The sequence below is a fragment of the Hemitrygon akajei genome, chromosome 3, assembly GCF_048418815.1.
Source record: "Hemitrygon akajei chromosome 3, sHemAka1.3, whole genome shotgun sequence".
In the NCBI taxonomy this organism is placed as follows: domain Eukaryota; kingdom Metazoa; phylum Chordata; class Chondrichthyes; order Myliobatiformes; family Dasyatidae; genus Hemitrygon; species Hemitrygon akajei.
In genome coordinates this window covers 60,976,523-61,001,624 of record NC_133126.1, presented here as the reverse complement: position 1 = coordinate 61,001,624, position 25,102 = coordinate 60,976,523, and the positions used below count along the sequence as shown (strand labels likewise).

Sequence of the window (25,102 nt, the reverse complement as noted above, 5' to 3'; positions counted from 1 at the left end):
AATGATGAAAGATGTTCTCACTAAAATATTAGAACATTCTTCAGGAAACGGTCTGAAAAATTATTTTTCTCTGACTGAGGATTCGAAAGGCTCACATTGCCAGCAGAAGGAATTGGTCATTAAATGGAAGCCGAAGAAACTGCAGATGCTGGAAATCTGAAACAAAAGTAACCGCGGCTGGAAACACTCAGCAGGTTAGCCAGTATGTGCGTTGGCATTGGCTTGTTGTTGTCACATGTACCAAGATACAGTGAAAAGCTTCTCTTGAATACTGTTTATACAGATCAAATAATTATAGTGCATTGTGCAGGTAAAACAATACTTAATAAAGTGTAAAAGCTACGGGAAAAGTGCAGTGTAGGTAGACGAGAAAGTGCAAGATCATAACGAGGTAGATCGTGAGGCTGAGTCCCATTTTATCATATGAGTTCCGTTCAAGAATCTGTTTAACAGTGGGATAGAAGCTGTTCTCGAGCCGGGAGGAACAGTTGGGCCGTGATCTTGAAGGGCTTCTGCTCTTTTCTTTCAGCATTTTGTGTGTGTTAATCTGAATTTCCAGCGTCTGTAGAATTTCTGCTGTTTATGTCTGAAGCCAGCTGGTGTGTACACTTCTGTATCTATTTTGTGTGGGAAGAAAAACATTTGAGGTCCAAGGTCCTTGGCCGTTTGAGATTAGAAGGGAGGAGAATCGGCAGCTCTCTCGTTCCCGGGGGCAGGTGGGGCGAATTTTGCCCCCAGACCCCGTCTCCCCCCTCCTCCCACAAGCTGATGTCATATCACGTGATGGTCGCGCAGAATTTTGTAAACAGGCTTGTGGCTCCGAAATGAGCTGAAAACGCGGGGGGGATCCTGAGATTAGGAGATCAAAGTAACCGAGTCTTTAGAGCTTCCAGATAACTTTATCCCAGCATTGGTAAAGTAATTCATAGTAACATTTATACTATGTAAATTAACGGGGTTTTCCACTGTAGTTTCTGAGGTGGCTGTGGTAGGCTGTGTTAACCCCCCCCCCCCGCCGTCCCTGCTTTGCCGCGTCCCCGCCTCACTTCCGGTGCGAGGCCCCGAGCCGGGACTGGAAGTGGAAGCGATGAGATAGCGGTGGTGGCGCTGAGGGCGTGAAGTTAGCGAGTGGCCAGGAGCCACCGGGGGGCGGAGGCGACCGATAGAGTGAGCTGTAACTGCGCTGCGCGGCCCAGAACCAACCGCTGTGGGAGGGGACGGAGTGAGGTGCGGGCGGCCGGGGCGGCAGGCCGGGAGCCGGGCGATGGCGTTGTGCGGGGCCGTGGCGGCGGCGGCCGCCCTGCCGTGCGAAGTCATCGTGCACATCTTCTCCTTCCTGCCCCCCTGGGACCGTTTGCGGGCCTCGTCCGTCTGCTCCAAGTGGCGCGAGTGCCTCTTCTACCCTTCGCTGTGGCCGGAGCTGCGGCTCCGCCTACGCGGCTCGGCCGCCGAGCGCTGCCGCCTCGACTTCCTCATGAAGAAGTGCGGCTCGTTCGTGCGGGAGCTGCGGGTGGAGTTCGAGAGTGGCGGCGGGGGCCGCCCCGACCCCCTCAGGAGTTACATGGACGAGGTTGTCTGCGTGTTGAAGAGCGTGAGGAGTAACCGCAACCTGCAGAAACTCAGCGTCTTCGGCGACATATACATGCAGGAGCCTGACGACAAACACTCGCACGAGTAGGTGTCCGGCAGGGGAGAGAGCGGGAGGCAGGGGTCCCACACGGGCCTGTTGGCTTGGAAGCCGTGCCGTGTTCATGTTGCACCACGTCTTGTTTGTCTCCCTCACTGTCTCTTCCTTCCCCGAGTGATTGATGTGTCGTGGCTTTGGTCTCTGCGTTGTTTCTCAGTATCCGCAAGCCCTTTATGAGTAAGGGAGCAGAGAATTGCAGCCGATTCTATTAGTGTGTTTGTTTACAGGCACTTTTGCCACTTCCTCCAAAATATTGATTGTTACACCTTTAAAAATAACATGTTACGTGAGTCTTCGGTGCGCTTGGGAAACAATTGGCATCGTGTAGGCCCGCCTGTCCTGGGCCCTGCGAACTTTGCACAGGGCAATTTCTGTCCTGTCTTCACATAATATTAATGGATATTTAATTGATTAAAATACCTGTTTTCCTCCTCCCCGTCGTGCTGGGACTTGGCTAGTTTATTTTGCCAACTATTGTCTTGGTTTGTGCCTGTTTTACTGGCTGGTATGTAGCATGGAGGAAATCATTTAGTAAGTAGCGGAACTTCCATAGGTGCTGCCTGACCTGCTGAGTTCCTCCAGCGTTTCGGTTGTTGTTTTGGATTTCCAGCATCTGCAGACCTTCTCGTGTTTGTGTTTTAAACTTTAAAATCCGTAAAATCTTAACTTTATCATTAATACTGATAGTAACATGAAGAGCCTCGACAAATAGTCATAGAAAAGTATGGTACAGAGTACTGGCCCTTCGGCCCATCTAGTCCATGCCAAACCATTTAAACTGCCTTCTCTCATTGACCTGCACCCTGACTATAGCCCTCCATGCTCCCTACCATCCATGCACCTATCCAAACTTATCTTGAACGCATAAATTGAGCTCGTGTGCACCATTTGCTCTGGCAGCTCTCATGGCCCTCTGAGTAAAAAGTTTCCCCTCTGTTCCCTTAAACTTTTCACCTTTCACCTTTAACCCATAATCTCTAGTTGTAGCCCCATCCAACCTCATATACCCTTCATAATTTTGTATACCTCTTTCATATCTTACCTCAGACTTCTAAATTCCAGGGAATAAAGTGCTGATCTATTCAGTCTTTCCTTATAACTCAGGTCCTCCTGTCCTGCAAAATCCTTGTGAATTTTCACTATACTCTTTTCAACCTTATTTACAACTATCATGCAGGCAGGTGACCAAAACTGCCCACATTACTCAAAATTGGGCTTTGCCCAATGTCTTGTATAACTTCAACATAACATCCTGTATGTGGTACTTTGATTTATGAAGGCCAGTGTGCAAAAGCTGTCCCTACAATCCTATCTATCTGTGTCTCCACTTTCAATGAATTATTGACCTGCATTCCTACGTCCCTTTGTTCTACTACTTCTCAATCTCCAGGTTTATCTATTTCCCAAAAAAAGGTACAATAAGCAGTCGAGGGAATTCCCCCCCCCCCCCCCCCCCCACGTATCTTGACATTTTTGACTTATCCATTGGGGCTGGCTTTAAAGAAGACTCGTACAACAGAATAGCTGAAAAACTCAGTGAAGAGCAATGCTAATAATTACTTCTGCATCTCTGGGTTGTGAAAGTGAAATGTGCAAGCTTTATTCCTGAGGATGCTGGAATTGAAACTAAGGTTCAAATTTTGCTTTCTGTTTGTTAACAGTTGCTTTAAGGCTGTACTGAATGCATATTACTTTGAGTTAGATTATTGCTATCTATAAATCTGGCACTTTGTAGTGGTAGACAAGTAGTATTGATTACGAATCTTAAAAACTTTACATTTATGTCCTGTGAGTTCTAAGGTCTTTATAGGATCAACTGTTTTGTACCATACGTAGTGTATTTAGGCAAAGTCAAACTAAACATAGAGTGTCATAGTTAGGGAAGTAGTATTTCCACTAGTAAACCCCAGTGAAAAATGCAGACATGTTGACCATAATTATCTTGCTAATTAATACAGCAATCAATATTCCTTATGAGCTATGTAAAATTGGAACCATTTAAGGAACTCTTTGATTCTGCAACTTACAATATTCTTTTTTTTTTGCTTGAGTTTTTATTTTATTGTAGAAAACTGCTGGGTTGCATTAGATTTGAAGATTTTTTTGTCAATGACAAGAGAGTCTCATGTCTCTTGTATAACTTTTATATTTGCCCTTTTATTTTTAATGTTTGTGATTTCTCTTCCAGTTTCATTTTCTTTTATTTCTATTTCTTTAGATCGCTACTTAAAAGTCTGGGCAGATTATTTTTACCCCAGTCTGCATCCATTGGTTCTTCAATATGCTAAGGAATATTTTCTGCTGGTCCAGACAATTTATAGATTAAAAAAGTATATAGGTCTCATATCAGTGGAATTGTTGCCCTTTTGTTAAAGGTAAGGTTTGCTAGGGTATATTGCACTTTTAGGGCTTTAATACTGAAACTTGGTGTATTAAAAATGGAAGTTAGCCTCTACCTCTACATGAAAGTGAAATTTGATAATTAAATTCCAATTATATTTTAATGTGATTGTCATGAGACCCAGTACCTGATATAAAGGAATCAAATATCAAAATGTATTTCTTTTGGTAGAGGGAACACAAAAAGACAAATGATGCTATATATGATTAGAAAATGCTACCTCTGAAATAGCTTGCAGATGAAAAGTACAGAATTCTCAGTTTTCAGTAAAGCTTATCTGTCAATATAAAATGAAGACCTACAGTTGATATTACACATAAATCTCCATCTCTCAGCAAACTGATAGGATTTGGGGCTATGGCTGCTATGTAAATTGATTAAGTGGTTGCTGCATGTTGCAGAGCTGATCCTCCATTGTGTCGTTTGTGTCTGTGTCTGCTTGTTGCTAGGATAGGTGTGTGTGATGTAGCTCATTCACATGTCTACAGCTTTACTGCAGTAAGTGGTCATGCTGAAGGAAGTATGAATAATAACTATGCAGTAATGTTGTGGCTTGAGGTCTGAGCGAAATCTGTCAAACTCAGGAAAATTGTCCTGAGGTGATCTGATTCTGCATTAATTTTGCTTCCCAAGTTGTGTTTCTGCTTTCAGTGTTTCTTGGAGGTTTTTGAATTTGTTAGGGCCTTTGAAAGCATTCTGAGCTGAGTTAGACATTTATGGAGGTGCTTGCAAAATACCAAAAGCATCACAGCACCAATAAACTGCAGAATAGTGTGGCTTTCACATTTACCTTGGAACAGTTCCGTCTGTGAGTGGAAGAAAAACTTTAAAAAAATAATAATTGCTGTCTGTCTCTTCTGTTTTATTTAACAAGTATGTTGTCTTAATTCTGAAACTTATTAAGTGCTTTTTGGCAGTGAATTGACACTGTTCATGTCAATGTTTGTAAAATTATTTTGATGTTTCAACCTTGTAATTATCATCAGCATGACTGGTAAGTACAATTCTGTGGATTAAACATGTTCATGGAACATGACAGCTGACATAATAGTCAAAATCAAGAAAACGTTTTCTTAATAAATAATGAATATTAAATTAGAAAAGTAACCTGCAACATACTTGTTTGATGAACACTTTAAATAACTGAGGGAGGCAATATAATTTTGAATAACTATACTTTGCCACCATCTCGTGTGCAGCATTGATACTGCAGTGAGAAGGAGAATGCAACCGGCCCAAATATTTTGTATTTTGCTTGAAGGTGCGCTTTTGGTGCAGTTTCTACACTCTGGAGTGCTGAGTCATAAGTGTTGTCCTTTTCATCAAACCAACATTCTAAAAATTGCTATCATCCCCAAAATGTTAACTAGCATGCAGAATACAGAGAATAGTAATTGAAGAACCCATCCTGCAGGGGATGTTAATGTAACCTGAAAAGCAAATGCCTTGAGTTGAATCATTTTTCCATAGCTTTAAACCTGTGGATCTGGTTTTTTTTTTAGGAAAGTCATTAAGTGGAAGCTGATTACTATATATGGCATAAGAAAGTTCAAAGTTCATATATGGCATAAAGTTCAAACCCCAGAAATCCACAACTTAAATGTGTAAAGAAATAATGAAAAAAAATTAAATAACTGCAGATGCTGGAAAACTGAAATTTAAAAAGAACTGTTTCAGATGCTCAGGTCAGGTAGCATCTAGAGACAGGATCAGTTAATTTTTGATCAGAGTTGGAGTTCAAACATGCTTTAACTTGCAGAAAAATGGGGAGGGTCAGAGGGTACAAAGGGACTGTCTGAGCTAATGGAGTAACTGTATTTTAACAATTGAAACTGTAGTTGGTTCTGACAATAAAGGTAAAATCTAAAGTATAACTGGGAATTTTTGTGGGGAAAGGAGGATCAGGAAAAAGTGCAAATTTCAATTGACAGCCAAGGATGGATTTTTCTTGTTTCATTCTTGTAGCTCTGATTCAATATGCATCCTGTTCCCAACAAACTCTGGGTGCAGAGCTGAAGGATTTTAAGGGCTTTTGTCTTAAATGAATTGCCGATGTTTAGAAATGTAGCAAATGTAATACTTTTGTTTATTACAGAATCCAACAATTGATTGAAGAGGTATTGGGAAATTCCAAACATCTGAAATGGCTCTCCCTTGGTTTTATGCTGGAGGTAGTAACTCCCACAACACTAGCAGCCTTGCCTCAGTCCAGTGCCAACTGCATTGAACATCTGAGTCTCCTGGATACCCATTTTATTAATAAAACCCCAATTATTGAGGCAGTTGAGTTGGAGCGCTTTCTTAACCTGCGATCACTTGCATTGGATTTCTGCGATTTTACTGCTGAAGTAACACGAGTACTCGCCAACAGCAACCATGTGCCTTTGCATAGGTTGTCTCTTGTAATACATCATCTCTCGATGTCCAACATACACGTTTTAGATAACATGCCACAAGATGCAGATTGGAAGATGCTTACCAGGCACTGTGCAAATCTTCATGTTTACATCATGGCCTTTAATGTCAGGAATGACATTTTGCTTAGAATTCTGAAGCCAAGCATACCTTTAGGGAGAATTCACTTTGACAGCTCAACTAATGGTGTTTCAGGTGCCGTGGTAGATCTCATATCCAGGCAGTATGACAAATCCCTTACCCACTTCCTCCTAATAAAGGATGCAGAGCAAGGCATTAATGGTTTTCCAGATCTCAGCGACAACCGCAATGAAGACCCTTTGGTGCTTTTGGCATGGAAGTGTACAAAGCTTTCTCACCTTTCAATCCATGGTAAGCAGTGGGTCGATTTGTGCTTATTTCTTTGTATTAATGTTGGTCTTGGTGCAATAATTTTTGACTTGTGTTTCTCTTATTGAGTATTTATTCTTCAGTAATAGAAAGCAACAAACTTTACAGAAAAATAAACTTGTGTATAGATTGAATTATAAAGCAATGCAAAATTAGATATTTATAGGAGAAATAATGTTGGCTGAAGAGCCTTTCCATGCTGTACCGTTCCATGAAATTGTCAAAATTTCTAGAGCAGTTAATCATTAAAATGAAATTAATTTTCTGGCCAATGAATTTACATTGGAACTAATTTTTGTACTGAATATTAAATTTGTGAAATATGTTTTGGAGGATTATGCTTCCACTGTTGAACTGGTTTCTTGGGAAAATGGCACCAGTGTTTAATTTTAGATAGCAACTTTATGGTGATTGTCATGGTGCTGCATTGTGGATTGCTTGGTGATGTGTTTTAACCTTATTTTGTAGCATATTAAATTCTTTGTACAGTATTTGGATATAGGGTGGCTTTGAGATATTTCTGTTCTTGAAAATTAGGCTTCACAAACATGCAGACACTTTATTCATGCATGAAGATCTTTAGTGTGAAAATTAGATTGTAATTCTGGAGTCCATAATTAATATAATAGCCAAGTTTGTGGGAATTTTGTAAAACTGATTTTTGTGTAAACAATGTTCTTGAGTCCATAATTTTTTATTTTTTTTCCCCAATCCAGGTTATGCAGTTTGGGCGCATAATCTTATTGCTATAGCTCGGCTCCGTGGACCAGAGCTGCAAGTCCTGGAGGTGACTGAGGAAAGCATTAATTTTGATGAAGATGCGATGGCTGACCTGGATGGAGATCCTGTGCAGAATCTCATTGAAGAAGTGTCCATAGGCTTAGGAAAGCGGTGGCACCCAGTAATGAAAAATGAAACCCTTTACGTTTTCAGTGAGACCACTCGTTATTTTTACAAAGAGATGCAGCGCTTCAGTGAAGGCATTTAGCATTTCAAAACTTGTGTATTAGAGGGCCCTGCATTTTTCAGTAATAAGTTAACATTTACATGTGCTGTTAATTAGTATTAGTTATAAATATATACACCTGTTTATCCTGCTTAACCTGTAAATGTAGTTGGTATTGGTTTAGAAGTAGATGTGGCAAGAGTCACTGGATTTTCTCTGTCAGCGCCTGTGTCAACTGCCAAAGAAAACAGAATGAAGAAGTGCCCACATGCTGGCAGGGGCAGGCCAATGGCTGGTCAGCCAGAACCTACGAGTTTAAAAGGTCGAATTTTCGACCTGTGGTACACAGCTGTGCTGTGGCTCAGTCAACAACTTTCAGCTCTTAAATGAACGTGCACCTGGTTCACTGTGAATAGTGAATACAAAAAAAAATCAGTTCTAACAAAGCTATGAGCTGCTGCTATGATTTTTGAGAACATTCCACTAGGATAACTTTTAAAATCTTGTTAAAGCAAGAGGCTTTAAAAGCCGCAATGTTCAGGGCAACCGCGGGTACAGTCGTGGTCTCTGTGAGACTAGCACCTGACCCCAGTTTTAAGTGGTACGAATGTTGTGCATTTAATGTAAAGGACAGCCAGTATTACTCAGTGTGGCCATCATGCTGCCCAGCAGTGCTGTGACCTGGCTGCTTTGTATAAGCTTGTAAAACAAATTTACTGTATGCAACATATGTCAAGATTCTATTTATGAAGAAAGTGTGAGTGGTGATTGTTTCAAATGGTTTTACCATCTTGTCAAAGATGATGCGTTTTGACAGGTGTGCATTATGTTGCGTGTCTCCAGTGATTAATGCACTTACCATGCGGATTTTATATGTACATCTGTAGAGTGGATCCACTGGTGCAATGTATGAAAATGCCAGATGTGGTGAGATTTTATCATTGAATGAGATCATATGAAATACTGACAGAAAATGTGAGGAAAGCAGTTGAATGTTAAATTAATGTTTAAAGTTGTGTTGACTGCTGATTGTTTTAATCTATCAATAAAGCATTCAAATGTCTTATTTACGTAATGTTTAGTGCTAAAGTTTTGGGAATTTACAATGACGTTTTAAGCTTTATCATGTGTAGGCTTTGCCAGAAGTTGCATGTACTGACAGTAACTACATTGATTGGTTTAAAAGTCTAAACTAGTTTACATACACTCTGAATACTGTATTAGTATTTGCAGTAAAGTGTGGTTACAAACTTTATCACTGATTTTTGCTCCTTCTACCATACTACTTAAATGTTTAGTACTTCAAATATGAAATTGCAGTGATCTTATGAGGTTTCGTTACCATAATGATTCTACAGTACTTCCCCAATAACCATCATGATGTGGAAAAGGTTTAAATATAATTAGAAGAACTAGGCCCTTGGACTTGTTTGAAGATCTTTCCACAATGTTTTTGAAACTTGTTTGCTTCATGGTATGCATTTCTATATAATGGAATGTTCTGGCTAGGCAAAATTGTTTGATGGCAGTAACTGAGGAATGTGCTGTGCGGATAGTATAGAAGTAGTGACTTGTATACTTGCCTGTTAAGAATAGAAATAACTAGGAATGTGTGGTAAGTGAGACATTGAGGATACTAGTTCCATTATTATAGAATGGTATATTCTTGGGATGTATGCAGAAGGCAGTTGTCTTCTGTTTAGTGCCACTTAAATTGGGTTCGTTGGCTTTTCATATTTTTGGTAGGAACTTGAGGCCAAATAGAATCAACAAACCAGCTAGTTACACTTCTAATTAATGTGTGCTAGACTTTATCATGGTGTAAGGGTTGGATATTGCAAAATCAGTCATTTGATCATTTACCACTGTTTCCAAATAGTTGTGGTATGATGACATTTTTATTGGAACTTGAGGTCCTTCAGCTCTTGGATAACTTGTATTTAGCAAGGGATGCCTCACCCATGTTGATGCAATAAGGTTTAGATTCTGTAGTTCAGGGTTTCCCAACCTCTATTTTATACCATGGACCCCTGCTCAAATTGATGGAAGAGAAAATATTCAAGGCCAGTGTAGTCAAGAATAGTGGCCGTGTTACATGGACCACTGCTGTTCAGGGATTTTGAATTATTTGTCCATTGTTTCTCTCATTGCTTATTTCAAATGCCCAGTGCTATTTGATGAAAATCATTTGGTTTTCTCAAAATAGTCATTGCAATGCAGTTAGACAGCAAACAGTAGTACAGTTATGCCTTAGACAATATTTCACGATTTGCTAATAACAAACAGAACCATTATTATCATTCCATCTTGATCCCAAATTCCATCAGTTAGCGTTAGCCTGAAATTTATGCAAATCATTACTAGGATTGTTCCATTTATTTGAGCTGTCTTTAGTGAGCTGCTGCTTGGATTTGACCATTTTTGCTTTATCTTTTTGAAGTAGATGGGTGAGTGGTGGTAACTAAATACAATATTCTACCATTGTTTTCTTTGGCTATCTCCTTGTAGTGAAATATGAAGTACTTGCTTTTCATTAATAGTGGCATCTTGAAGCAGACCAAGTTTTATCACCATGTCTAAGGACTGATTTCATTGTAAGGATCACTGTTATATCTCCCCCCCCGAGGTGCAAGAACAATTAATGATCCAAACTGACCAATTTAATGCCCAAGAACTAAGTGGATAGGGATATAAAGTGGATGTGGAAAAACAACTTGTAAAGTCCCATAACCATTTACCTTCATTCCTATGTACGTGAAGTTGTATGCAAAAAAATGCACATCAAAAGTTCATTGTTTAAATCAACCTTGTTTTTATTTTCAGTATGTTACAATAAACATTTTTACATTCTATATGTTCTTCAAACATTCCTTTTATCTTAGGCCAATAAATCTGCATTTACATTGGTGGAACTAGTATTAGTACCACCTTGGACATGCACATGAATGACATTAATTAAAATTCCAACAATTCAAATAATTGTTTTGCCATTCAAGTTAAGCATTTACAAATTCCTTACCTAAAATGGTCTGGATAAAAACAATGCTCTCAACTAAAACCAGTGCATGGCAAAAACCCTGTAGTATTGCACAATAAAAAGCTTAAATTCTATGCAAGACTCCTGAGGTGTACAATTCTAATCAAACAGCACTTTCAGAAAATGTGTGCCTTTATGCAAAGTGTAAGGTTACCACCAATTATAGCAAACATCAACAAAAAAATGCAATATTGTAACCTACACTTTACATCCTAATGCACTTCTTGATAAGTCAGAGAGCCATTGATTCCGTTCTATCAGCCAATTATTTATCTTGTGAAGATGGATGTTCAGTTGAGGAAAACCTGGGTAGAGGAAGCCGTGAAGGAAGAAGGCCGCCAACAATACCTGGAACTGGTCTGGGTGGTAGGAAAGTTGGCCGAGGTGGTGGGAAATTACTCACATATGGTCGTAATGGATCTCTTACTAAAATAAAGAACAAAACAAGTTTTTCTTGGAATTTTAGTTATAACTCTAGGCCAAATAACTAGCAGCAACACCTAGACAATCTATCTTACTTAAGTACCTCAGGCTCCAGCAACTAGGAGTGAACAGATTGGCCTCCTGTATGGAAAAGGTAGTCAATCTCCCGCAAAAGCTTTGACACATCATAAAAGCTGAAATCTACAATGTATGTGAACAAAGTTTTTTTTTAAAGTTGAATTGACAAAATTCCTAATAAATGCTTTAGTATTAATTAAAAGGGATCTACCTTCCATCAGAAATAAACCCATTTAGGCATGCTGCTGCTAACAGTCAAAGCTGATGTTATTGAAATTGCCAACTGGTGATATTTCCCCACGTTGAAAGTAGAAGCTTCACATTTCCATTTTATCAGCTCAGAGGGGTTAAGTAAGAGCAAAAAGTACAAGGGCTTCAGATACATGCAAACACCAAATACTCCTCCAAGTTGCACTGCACTTGACTTCAAAATGTTGTTGCCTCATCATCACCTGGTCTAAATCCCAGAACACCCTCCCTAACAGCACAGTGGGAGTATGTTCACTAGAAAAGCTACACAGGTTAAGATGGAGTTCATCTTCTGCATAAAATCAGACTTTGACAGATTGCAATAAATGAATAATATATTAAAAATAACTTCTGTTGAGAGGTGTTCTTTCCAAGTATATCAACTCAACTCTAAAAGAGGGTGGTCACTCTTACAAATAATAAATAAGTGGGGGTAGTAGACACAGATCCATAAGGGAGCTGGATGAATATACCATCTACTTTTTAGTTCAATCGTATTATGAGTTGTCTTGCTACGTGCAGGCATGAACTATTGTGAATGGAACTAGAATTAACATGTAAGCAACACAAAAAATTAACATATCTACTTCACACTTTATGGAGGAAAAGTTATTGCTAAGACAATTGGAGATGAATGAAAGTGGATTATTGCCCCAATGTCCTACGTTAACATCGGACTAATGTTGTAAGGTCAGACTTCAGCAGATGAGAATTTATTCCTAAATTAATCTTATGCTTATCTCATGGTTAAACCAAGGCCATAATAACTGCAGCCACATGGCAGAACACAAGCGGAGCATCAGTGAGCAAACTGAGTTGTCTGAGAGTACCGTTGACTGCATTTAACTACAGTTGCAGAAGGGTAAACTAACATGACTAGCAATTTATCCTAATTTTTGAGACAGGACATGATGCAACAATTTTCCACTTACCCATATAGATTTCTGCATTATGTTGTACTGGAACAGTTTCATAACAGGTTGTGGATTCATTGGATCATATTTTTCTTATACAATGTTTTTGTTGATCAGACATTGCTTAGAGTGCTTACTGAGCTGCTGTCTTTTTTGAATCTATACCATTTGCACAAAGTTAGTCCCAAAAAATACCTTTGTACGTGTCCTCAATATGAGTACTGTGCACTCTTACCAATATTATCACATACAGATGCAGCTGATAAGCAAGAAATAAGGCGGTTTCTAGTCCTGTATTATCTCTGCTACCAAAGGAAGTCTGCAGCAAACAGTTAATGTCTTACAGGAGTTGGGCTGGTTTTATCGGTGGTGATCCTGCTACTGACGACTGCAGTGAACAGTGAAGGTGTTCAGCCAAAGCACATTCTAAGTTGTTACCACACTAAATGTTTCTAAATGGTGCTCAACATGGAAGGAAAGTGATTTATCAGCTGAGAAAGACCGGTGGTGATCAACAAACTGGCCAAAGTCCATCTTTGACATGATATGAGACATCAGAAGTTCCAGTGTCAATATTGAGAAATTTCATCTTGACTGTATACTGCTGGTGGAAATACTATCTTCAAGCAGATGCTCTACTGATGAGCAGTGAAGTTACAGCCTGTGGCGGATTGCCAGGAAATTTTGTCCGCTTCTAAATTTCAAAGACAAAGGACTTGTCCACACAATAGATCCAGAATCAATCCCAGTTTATATTAACCCTAACTCAGGGACTAAAGGAGGAAAAGGTAGTTGCTGACTGCATCTTTTCGTGGCTGGGAAATGCGTAGGAAACTATTGATTTGTATATAATGGTATGTGTTTGCCAATCAAATATCATCTACAAAGAATGGTTGCTTCCACCTTAATACATGCTACTTTACCTTTCTACACGACTTTTCAAATACAAAATATTGTGCAAATGATTTCACTATACATACATAGCAGTCGATTGGATAAATAAATGTATATACTTACTTCCCATGGAAGGATGAGGCGGCAAACCAAAAGCTCTTAGCGGTAAACGTTCCGGAGGACCATACATTCCAACACGTGGAGGTAGTGGATGTCCCCTGAGTGGAACATGACCTCTTAGATCAACAGGTAATGAGGGAACGTGGCTAGGATAGACAAGTGGAAAACCAGGTCGAATTCCAAATTCAGCTTCCACAGGAAGAGACTGGTTTAGAGATACATTTAGTGAGTCCTGCACAGAAGTTATACATGGTTACTACTCCAATATAAAGTCTCAAATCAAATCAAAGCATAGAGGTTCCAATAACTCTGAAGCTCACTGTGAACAAATGCTCTAATGATACGCAAGCATAATTGTGCAGAAATAAGACACAAGAAGAATGGACCACACTTACACAATCTTGGGCCTGGCTTTCTGAAGCAAAATTTGAAGTTTGCATGCTGTTTTCTAGTTTGGGGCGCCCATCTTCACATATCAAAGCTGAAGGTGAAATTGAGTTATAAATATATCAGATAATTTTAGAGTCATAGAACACAATAGCATAGAAACAGGCCATTTGGCCCATTCAGTGTGGTGATATGCATAGTGCCATTGGCCTGCACCTGGAGTATAGGCCACCATACCCCTCCCATCCCAGCAGCTCATTCTACACTTGCACTGTCCTCCAAGTGAAGAAATTCCCCTTAAATATTTCATCTTTCACCCTTAAACTATGACCACAAGTTCTAGTGTCATGCAACTGCAGTAAAAAAAACCAGCCTGTATTTATAAAATGCTGGTAAAACACAGCAGGTCAGGCAGCATCTATAAGGAGAAGCACTGTCGACGTTTCGGGCCAAGACCCTTCGTCAGGACTAACTGAAAGGAGTGATACTAAGAGATTTGAAAGTAGTGGGGGGAGGGGGAAATGCGAAATGATAGGAGAAGACCGGAAGGGGTGGGATGAAGCTAAGAGCTGGAAAGGTGATTGGCGAAAGTGATACAGAGCTGGAGAAGGGAAAGGATCATGGGATGGGAGGCCTCGGGAGAAAGAAGTGGGGGGTGGGGGGGAAGAACCAGAGGGAGATGGAGAACAGGCAGAGTGATGGGCAGAGAGAGAGAAAAAAACTAAATATGTCAGGGATGGGGTAAGAAGGGGAGGAGGGGTCTGTGCATGTTGTTTGAATTTCCAGCATCTGCAGACTTCCTCGAGCTTGCACTTATCCCATCTATACCCTCTCAAATTTTATACCTCTATCAAATATCCCCTCATTTTCCTATGCTCCAGGAAATAGTCAAATTCTATTAAATCTTTCCTAATAACTGAGATCTTCAAGTCCAGGGTCATCCCTGTAAGTTTTCTCTGTACTCTCAATCTTATTGATATCTCTCCTGTACATAGATGACCAGGATTGCACACAATACTCTACATTTGACCTGACCAACATCTTATAAATACTAGATCCTGCAGATGCTGGAAATCCAGATCAACACACACAAAGTGCTGGAGAAACTCAGCAAGTCATGCAGAATCTATGGAAGTGAATAAACAGTTGAAGTTTTGGGCCAAGTCCCTTCATTAGGGCCTAATGATGGCTCTCAGGCCAAAACATGGACTGTTCATTTATTTCCATAGATGCTCCTCCACCTGCTGTATTCTGCCACCATTTTGTGTGTATTGTTCACTAACAGCTTATATAACTTTAACATAACCTCCCAACTTTTGTATTCAGTCCTCTGATTTATGAAGGCCAATGTGCCAAAAGCTCTCCTTACGAGCTTATTGACCTGTGATGCCACCTTCACAGAATTAATGGATCTTCCAAGCATCTTAAAACTGTGCCCTCTCGTGTTAAGTCATTTCAGCCCTGAGAAAAAGCCTCTGACTATCCACATGATCAATGCCTCTCATTTACTTATACACCTCTATCAGGTCACCTCTCCTCTGTCACTCCAAGGAGAAAAGGCCAAGTCCACTCAACCTTATCTCGTAAGGCATGCTCCCCAATCCAGGCAACATCCTTGTAAATCTGTGCACCCTTTCTATAGTTTCCACATCCTTCCTGTACTGAGCTGACCAGAACTGAGCACAGTACTCCAAGTGGGCTCTGACCATGGTCTGAGACAGCTGTAACATTACCTGTTGGCTCTTGAACTCAATCCCATGGTTGATGAAGGCCAATACACCATATGCCTTCCTAACCAACCTGTGCAGCAGCTTTGTGGACACGGACCCCAAGATCCCTCTGATCCTCCACACTGCCAAGAACCTTACTATATTCTGCCATCATATTTGACCTACCAAAATGAACCAGCTCACACTTGTCTGGGTTGAACTTCATCTGTCACTTCTCAGCCCAGTTTTGCATCCTACCGATGTCCCACTGTAACTTCTGACAGCCCCCCACACTATCCACAACACCTCCAACCTTTGTGTCATCAGCAAAAATTTTTAACCCATCCCTCCACTTCCACATCCAGGTCATTTATAAAAATCACAAAGAGAAGGGCTCCCAGAACACATCCCCAAGGCACACCACCAGTCACCAATCTCCAGGCAGAATATGACCTTTCTATAACCACTCCTTGCCTTCTGTGAGCAAGCCATTCTGGATCCACAAAACAAGGTCCCCTTAGATCCCATGCCTCCTTACTTTCTCAATAAGCCTTGCATGGGGTACCTTGTCAAATGCCTTGCTGAAATCCATATACACTACGTCTACTGCTCTACCTTCATCAATGTGTTTAGTCGCATCTTCAAAAAATTCAATCTGGCTCGTAAGGCACGACCTGCCTTTGACAAAGCCATGCTGACTATTCCTAATCATATTATGCCTCTCGAAATGTTCATTAATCCTGACTCTCAAGATCTTCTCCATCAACTTACCAACCAATGAAGTAAGACTCACTGGTCTATAATTTCCTGGGCTATCTCTACTCCCTTTCTTGGATAAAGGAACAACATCTGCAACTTTCCAATCCCCAGAACCTCTCCCGTCCCCATTGATGATGCAAAGATCATAGCCAGAGGCTCCAAAATCTCCTCCCTCTCTTCCCACAGCTACAGGCTACCTGGGGTATATCTTGTCCAATGTGACTTATCCAATTTAATGCTTTCCAAAAGCTCCAGCATATCCCCTTTCTTAAGGTCTATATACTCAAGCTTTTCAGTCTGCTGTAAGTCATCCCTACAATTGCCAAAGTCCTTTTCTGGAATGAATACTGAAGCTAATATGAAGCTAAGTATTCATTAAGTACCTCTGCTACCTCCTCCGGTTCCATATACACTTTTCCACTGTCATACTTGATTGGTCCTATTCTTTCACGTCTTATCCTCTTGCTCTTCACATACTTGTAGAATGCCTTGGGGGTTTTCCTTAATCCTGCTCGCCAAGGCCTTCTCATGGCCCTTCTGGCTCTTCTAATTTCATTAAGCTCCTTCCTGATAGCCTTATAATTTTCTAGATCTTTATTATTAGCTAGTTTTTTTAACCTTTTGTAAGCTTTTGTTTTCTTCTTGACTAGATTTCCAACAGCCTTTGTACACCACAGTTCCTGTACCCTACCATCCTTTCCCCGTCTCATTGGAACATACCTATGCAAAATGCCATACAAATATCCCCTGAACATTTGCCACATTTCTGCTGTACATTTCTCTGAGAACATCTGTTCCCAATTTATTCTTCCAAGTTCCGGCCTGATAGCTTTATATTTCCCCTTTCCAATTAAATGCTTTCCTAACTTGTCTGTTCCTATCTCTCTCCAATGCTATGATAAAGGAGATAGAATTGTGATCACTATCTCCAAAATGCTCTCCCACTGAGAGACCTGACACCTGACCAGGTTCATTTCCCAATACAAGATCAAGTACAACCTCTCCACTTGTAGGCTTATCGACACATTGTGTCCAGAAACCTTCCTGAACACACCTAACGAACTCCACCCTATCTAAACCCCTTGCTTTAAGGAGATGCCAATCAATATTGGGGAAATTAAAATCTCCCACCACGACAACCCTGTCATTATTGCATCTTTCCAGAATCTGTCTCCCTATCTGCTCCTCGATGACCCTGCCACTATTAGGTGGTCTATAAAAAACACCCAAGTAGAGTTACTGATCCCTTCCACTTCCACCCACATAGACTCGGTAGACAATCCATCCATCACTTCCTCCTTTTCTGCAGCCGTGACACTATCTCTATACCATCTTCGAAGGGCTTGGAGGAATGTATTTCTACAAATGTATAGGAGAAGACATTTGGAATATTGTGTCCAGGTTTGATATCCTTAAACAACAAAGGAGATATTTACTCTTGATGCAGTAAAAGTTTTCCAAACTGAGATGACAGGACTGTATGAGGAAAAGTTTTGACTGACAAAGGAAGTGTTCATTAGACTTTAAAAGAATGAGAGAATGTTTCATTGCAACATTCAAAATTCTGACACAGCTTGATTGGCTGATACTGAAAGCACAAGCGTAGATAGGAAATGGGCATCTAGAATCAGAACTCAAAAGTATCAAGGTACAGTATGCGGTATGACATTTAGGAATGAGAAATTTTTCATTCAGTGGAACTCTGTATCACAGAAGACTGTGAAGACCAATGGCAGACTATATTTAAAAAGGAGGTAGACACATTTCTAGACACAATGGGCAGGAATATAGCAATGCCACAGAGGAATTGATATGATTATACTGAAAGACAAACTTGAAGGACCAAATGTTCTACAGCTGTTCAGATTTTTCAATGCTTCTATGTTTCTATATATGAAACAGGTCACAAATGGTAAGTCATTTTCTTCACCCAACAAGAAAAAAAACCACTGAAATCTAGTTATAACTTCGAAAAACTCCAAATTCAGAAATATTTTGTGCATCAAAAGATATGACTAACAATTCTAGAACAAGTTGACCTTTACATAAGTAACATTTTCTTCCATGAATAGGCATATTTTTTTCAGCTAATTTTTCTCATAAGTTTGTCTTCATTGGTTTACTTAAAAGGATCCTGTAACTTTGAGTCCACCATGGACCAATGCAATAGTAGGTCTTTTAAAATAGTAAATTAGGTCATTCAAATCTATTTCAGACCATTAATGACATTTATTCATTGAGATTTATCAAAATTTAAAACAGTTAATCATAATTCTATTTTCTTTCTACAAATTTTGAAAATATGAAAATCTTGCTGACTTTCTCACTTATGTATTTGTTTTGCAAGAATTACAAATGCAGTGCTACACTGTACCTGTTCTGGCTAAAAAAAAGAGATTCGGTTGGTCCACAAAGCTTCCTTGCATTTGCACGATAACCTCTAGAGGCGTTCCCAACTTTAACTGAGAGGTCAGTGGACCCCAGGTTGAGAACCACTGCTCTCTGCAATGCCTGAGAACAGGGAGATAAAGGATCTACAAGTCTACATTGTAGATGTACAGGAATGTGAAATGCACGCAATTGGACAAAATCTATGGTCAAGCATTTCTTCAAAATCTTAATTCCCTTAAAATATACACAGGACTAGACATTGCCATTTATTCAAAATTATATTCAAGTAATCCCAGTCACAGAACCTATATACCCAGTAGATGGATATTTTATAGATTCTTTCATACCTGGTGATGTTCTGCACAGCTTACGATCTCTTTCCCACACAGGGGACAGTGAACCACTGTCTGACTGTGGGCCATGCTGATCAGACATTCGGTCAGAAACAGAATCTGTATTTTCATTAGTTGTGCGATCCAGATGGATTGATGGACCCCTCGCTATGGACAAACAATACACCAATTGAATTACACAAGGTAATTCTTTCACATATAAAGTAAATACTACATGTAGAACATTTTGTTCTTAGTGCACAACCTAAGCTAATTATACCTTGCTGACAGGAGTATGCTTATATTACTGCTGAGAATATAAATAAAATCCGATTACTATATAACTATTCAGCAATTCTGTAATTTTACAATCATAGACATCCCAGAAAGAGGATATTTGACCCATTGTGTCCGTAACCTCTGAGAAGGGGCCCATACGTCCATCATATCAAAGATGTGGTCATTCAGAATTTTACATTGAGTGCAAAGAGGAATTGCCTTGGTCATCCTTTTAGGCAGTAGGTTCCAGATTTTTATCATCTCTCTTGGTGACACAATCTTTCTTCAATGCTAGTCTAATATTTCTAACATTACCTCACATTCTTTCCAAATGCATTAATTGGTTAAGCAACACAAGTGATGCTGGAAATAAATAAAAACAACCCTCCTGATGAAGGGTTTCGGCCCGAAACGTTGTCACTACCTCCTCCCATAGGTGCTGTCTGGCCTGCTGAGTTCTGCCAGCATTTTGTGTTTTTAATTGGTTAAGCAAACTTGTTTTATAATTTTTGATTTGATTTCTTTATACAAAAGTAGCATACTTCCCGGTTATTGCGCCTAGAACTTAAAGAGAAACAGATCCTTCTTTGCCAATCTATCATAATTTTATACAATAATCAAATTTCCCCTCAGCACCCTCTGTTCTAGAGAAAATAACACCAGCCTAGCTAATTTTTTCTCTTACCGGTAATTAAAAATGAAGATCTGGCAAAAGTCTTATAAATCTCTTGGATAGTATGCATCACTCTGGCTATGACTTAACTAGTATGAAAAATATTTCAAACAGACTATTTTGCTAAATACTTTACTTTTATACTCTGGTTTCCCAGGAAACAAAGGTGAAAACCTTAAGGGCCCATCTAGTAATGGAGGTGATAGAAAGCCCACAGGTTCGGAGCCAGGTCGACCCACTGGAGAAGGACCATATGGAGAACTTCTTCCTATGATTATGAAGTAAAAAAAAATAATCACAAAACAGCTCTAATTTTTGATATTAAAATCAAACAACTACTTTTAAAAACTTATATGACTAATGTAAATAGCAACTGGGCTGATTCTTAGATAAATTAAGTCTCATTACACCAACAACCAAAGGATGTGCACCAACCAAAATCTCTGCTATTTGATAAGATTGAAGTAAATTTACTGCGGTACACAGAGTATCCAGAAGAATGCATACCTCGGTATGGTGGGCCAAGCGCAGAAGCACTTAATGCTGCTGTTCCAGATACTTCAATTACAAGTGGATCCTTCAAAGCAATATCCATTTTGAATTCTGCTTCAGTTATTCTGTAAAGATAATACATAATTTGCCGCTCAAAATTAGCACAGGAAAGAACTTCTATCCTGCTGAAAAGATAACCATTCCCTATATACAGAAGTTACTGCAATATCAAGAAAAATGTGGGTATGACTTAGATGAAGATCAGACCATGTTTTATGAGTAATTAATGCAGAAAACCAAATAATTTTAAAAGGTTTACAGACTTTTACTTGCAACTGTAGTTGTTCAAACCAAGCATTACAATGGGGAAGAAATGTGATCTAAGTCACTTTGACCATGGAATGATTGTTGATGCCAGGTGGGGTGGTTTGAATATCAGAAACTGCTGATCTACTGGGATTTTCACACAGAACATTCTCCAGAGTTTACAGAGAATGGTGCAAAAAATAAAGAAAAACATTGAGTTCTGCAGGCAAAAATGCCTTGTTGATGAGAGGGGTCATAGAATTGGATGGGCTACAGAAGCAGACGACCATGAACATATACCTAATAAAGTGGCCACTGAATGTATATTCTGGAGTACTGCCCACCGAGCATACGTTTCACTTATTGCTTTTCTGAACTGTTATTTAACCAGAGCTTCAAATTATATTTTAAGGCCTAATGCATCCAGTTTCTGGTCCTACATGCCTACTCTGGCAACTTGGAATAACTTGCAGAAAAGATTTCTTCGACAACATCTTATTTAGAGATTTTCTTCAGCTGCTGGTTAGCAACAAGAAATACACTGGAATCTCAGGCAGGACAAGTGTCAAGAATGCTTCAAATCTGCAGACCTGCAATACAACTGAAAGGGCAGAGAACTGGGCAGATCTTTCAATATTTAATACATTTAGAAGAAACTTTGACAAAATGCAGTCTACAAACAAGAGGGATGAATTATTATTTTTCCCCAAAAGTTTAATAATGTCCTTTACAAAGGAGTATTAATATATTTACAGCACAGTAATAAGACAAGTTGAATTTAACTAATTCAATGGATAGAGATTATACTTCTATGCTCTTTCCATCATCCTACCGAATATCAGGAAGAAAAAATCCAACCATTGTGGATATCTTCAAATCAATCCTAAACTCAATAGTGTTTAAATATTTTAGTTACCTATCATCACTCCCTGCATGAACTTTGGTAAAACAGCATACCTTAACATTTTTATATTGGGAAAAAAAAGCTCTTGATGTAGCAGGAATGCCTATAGTCTGAGTTTTTTAAATTATAGTGTCAACAATTTTGAACTGAGCATTGAGTTCAAAGGGATTAAGGAGTTCATTTAACAGCTGGAAGCTTACTTTTGCCGAAGGTGAACATTCTCTCTTTTAACATTGCCAAGTTCTCGTTCAGCCTCACGAGCAGACAGCTACAATTAAAAATTTTGTATATCAGTTACAAATATGGATATGATGTACATCAGCCTCAGAAGACAGTAGTAGCAATTCATTAATGGCACATTCCAGGAATTCATTTACAGCAAGTTCAGGGATTGCTTCTTTTCACCTGATTCAGTGAACAATGATTTCATATTTTATTAACTTTTTTTCCCAGTGTCTCTAATACCAGGTGCTTTACACTTGCATCAGGGGCTGGCTATTATCTTAATATGAATAAATTGATGGTCAGTTAATAGCCTTGGGCTTTTATATGTGTAATAATACATTTGCACAGGTATGTGCCTTCAGACACCCTCTCCACTGAGCCACCCACCAGGCTAAGCTAGTAATTACACTGTAAATATTGAATAACATTGAACAGGAATTTGTGACTAAGGCATTTTACCAAGGTCATGCATAGTAACTTGGCCTAAAATTATTTAAATAGATACATCAGAAATATAAATGATAAGCCATTGCATTTTAGAACATAGAACACAGAACTGTACAGCACAGGAACAAGTCTTTCAGCCCAGAATGTTGTGCTGAACTAAATAAATTAGTAATCAAATGGCCCACTAAACTAATCCTTTATGCCTACGCAATGTCCATATCCCTCCATCTTCCTCACACTCATCTGCTTATCTGAATGTCTCCGAAAAGTCACTAATATATCTGTTTCTACCACCACCCCAGGCAGCACATTCTAGGTACGCACCATTCTGTGTATAACAAAACTACCCCTCACACATTCCTTTTAAAATTACCCTCTCTCAACTTACATGCATACCCTCTGGTATTAGACATTTCAACCTTGGGGACAAAGATACTGTCTGTCAGCTCTATCTATGCTTCTCATAATCTTGTAATCCTTTACCAGCTCTTCCCCCCCACCCCCAGCCTCCACCGTTTCAGAGAAAGCAGGCCAAGAATGTCTCGTTATAGCACATGCCCTCTAATCGAGGCAGCATCCTGGTGAACCTCTTCTGCACCTCTCCAAAGCCTCAACGTCCTTCCTATAATGAGGTGACCACAACTGTGTGCAATACTCCAGATGTGGCCTAATTACGAGTTATATAAATCTGCAACATATCTTCCTAATTTTTGAGCTCAATGCCTTGACAAATAAAGGCAAGCAGGCCAGTAACCACCCTATCAACCTGTGTAGCCACTTTCAAGGAGCTATGAATTTGGACCCCAAGATCCCTCTGCTCATCAGCACTGTTACAGGCCAGACCCTTAACAGTGTACTGGCTCTTTAGACCTACCAAGGTGCAACACTTCGTTTTGTCTCTGAAACTCACCCAATTATCGTGTGCTTTCTTCTCATGGGATACAATCTAAAAATACAGAAAAAAATTATTTAATCAATTTGCCACTCACAGAATATGGGCATCACTGGCAAAGCTTGTTAAGGTCCATCTGTTTATTAGGTGGTTATTAATTAATCACATTTTGTTTGATTTCCAGCTGCTTGAGAATGCCAACTGTTCTCAGCAATATATCAGTGCATTAAATGTGGCTTCTACAACAATCCAGTAATGGCCACATAGCAAATTCATATTCCAATTACATTTGGTTAATTATCTGAATTTAAACTCTGGTGTGTTTGGTTTGAAGTGATACCTTCCATCAATTAGTCTGAACCTCATGATTGCTAATCTGGTAACATAAGCCTTTTGCTCTATACCCAGTCTGTGTATAGTCTGTGTCTATTCAAAATAGCAAAAGAATGGACTGACCAGTGAACCACCCAAATTCATATGCCTGCCCGTGGGTTATGCCGTTTTTTCCAACATTGTCCCTGGCACGGTCTTCTGCAGGAAATTGGATGGCTGGCTCCCAGGATAGTGCAGGCTCTGAACATGCTAACAGCTCAGCCACCAGAATGGCTTTCACAAAGACTAGGGTCATTGGCATTCACAAACATTCAAAGAGTCACAAAGTCTGTTAAAAGTGTTTGAACAATTATTTACTATTAAGAATAACAGACAAAAAATATCTTACAGAACAGCTCTGGTAGAGTAAGAACAGCTTTACTTTCAGATGAAAGCTTTAAGGAAGTATTTATACATAACTAAACACAGCAAATGCTGAACATCATGTGCTGAGAAAGAAAGAATTAACATTTCAGGTGGAAAATACTTTATATTGGGTTTATTAAGAAATAAGCATTGAGAAACAATTTTCTTTTACATACTTGATTTTTATATGACTGCATAGTTTTAGTTAATTCTTCTTCAAGATCTTTAGCACGTTGCCTGCAAAGAAAGAAAACAATAATAGTATCTCAATTCAAAGCGTGCATTTTAACTAAGAAACAGACACCAATCATTACCTATAAATAGTGAGCTCTTCATTTGCTTGATTAATCTTTTCATCAACTTCAGAAAGTTTCTCTTCTTTCTGCAAACGCTGGTGCTCTTCCAGAGTTAGATTTCTGCAGACAGAACAATCAAAATACAAAATTATGACTTAACTAACTGGTATATAATAGCAACAGAAGGACTGATGAAATGATAAGTATGCTGGCCAGAAAGGAATTAGATCCACAAAGCAGCTATGGATCCACAAAGCACCAAAAGTCTATGTTTGGTCATGTGATTGAAATGAAGGCTGCCTTTCTGTGACACTTCATGCGGCCACCATGTTCTGAACTGATTTGTGAATAGACTCTTGCTCAGGATAGCTTAATCAAAAAATTGGAAGTGAACACTGAGGTTCTTGCCATTGATCTGCTAAATCAGAAATCATTTTCAAATAAGAAATTATTTATTTGGTTAGGTAGAACTGGCAGGCTTAGGGAAAGAACAGTTGGTGACCTGAAGTAACCCGAGTCCAGTGTTTGGGGGATCAGGTTTTAACTGGTCTGTCTCAGAGAAAACAAAGAAAGTTACATGAGGCGCAAGTCTGGTGGAAAAGCAATAAAGAAATATGCTTGTAACCTTGGGCCATATCCAATTAGATGCTGACACAGGCTAGCCAGATGAACCAGAGCCAATAAAATTGAAACAACAATTCAGTAAGAATGGAAAATT

At 39.4% G+C, this 25,102-nt stretch overlaps 2 protein-coding genes across 5 annotated transcripts in view; one reads left to right on the top strand and one right to left on the bottom strand.

Moving 5' to 3' along the window:
- Positions 1 to 1,047: 1,047 nt before the first annotated feature.
- fbxo33 (F-box protein 33) lies at positions 1,048 to 10,691 on the top strand. Its single transcript, XM_073039970.1, has 3 exons — positions 1,048 to 1,674; positions 6,184 to 6,875; positions 7,610 to 10,691. Exons 1-3 carry the CDS (start codon positions 1,265 to 1,267, stop codon positions 7,879 to 7,881), a joined length of 1,374 nt encoding a protein of 457 aa, XP_072896071.1. The 5' UTR covers positions 1,048 to 1,264; the 3' UTR covers positions 7,882 to 10,691.
- mia2 (MIA SH3 domain ER export factor 2) overlaps positions 10,632 to 25,102 on the bottom strand; it is a 121,015-nt gene continuing 106,544 nt past the window's right edge. For 3 of the 4 annotated variants that reach the window (XM_073039962.1, XM_073039963.1, XM_073039965.1), the window contains 10 exons: positions 24,403 to 24,504; positions 24,265 to 24,325; positions 23,369 to 23,404; positions 21,987 to 22,054; positions 20,592 to 20,701; positions 20,221 to 20,352; positions 19,148 to 19,300; positions 13,950 to 14,035; positions 13,558 to 13,786; positions 10,632 to 11,302 (listed from right to left, as the gene is read on the bottom strand). In XM_073039962.1, coding sequence (XP_072896063.1) covers positions 11,142 to 11,302; positions 13,558 to 13,786; positions 13,950 to 14,035; positions 19,148 to 19,300; positions 20,221 to 20,352; positions 20,592 to 20,701; positions 21,987 to 22,054; positions 23,369 to 23,404; positions 24,265 to 24,325; positions 24,403 to 24,504 — 1,138 coding nt within the window. In that variant the 3' untranslated portion in view covers positions 10,632 to 11,141. Of the gene's footprint in view, positions 11,303 to 13,557; positions 13,787 to 13,949; positions 14,036 to 19,147; positions 19,301 to 20,220; positions 20,353 to 20,591; positions 20,702 to 21,986; positions 22,055 to 23,368; positions 23,405 to 24,264; positions 24,326 to 24,402; positions 24,505 to 25,102 lie in introns of those variants that run through there. The other variant, XR_012098241.1, reaches the window with a different exon arrangement.

Bases quoted from the DNA above. Each gene is read 5' to 3' on its own strand.
- fbxo33 (XM_073039970.1), top strand. From the start codon at position 1,265: ATGGCGTTGTGCGGGGCCGTGGCGGCGGCGGCCGCCCTGCCGTGCGAA. The intron at 1,675-6,183 runs GTAGGTGTCCGG...TGTTTATTACAG, and splicing joins GACGACAAACACTCGCACGA to AATCCAACAATTGATTGAAG. The intron at 6,876-7,609 runs GTAAGCAGTGGG...TCCCCAATCCAG, and splicing joins TTCTCACCTTTCAATCCATG to GTTATGCAGTTTGGGCGCAT.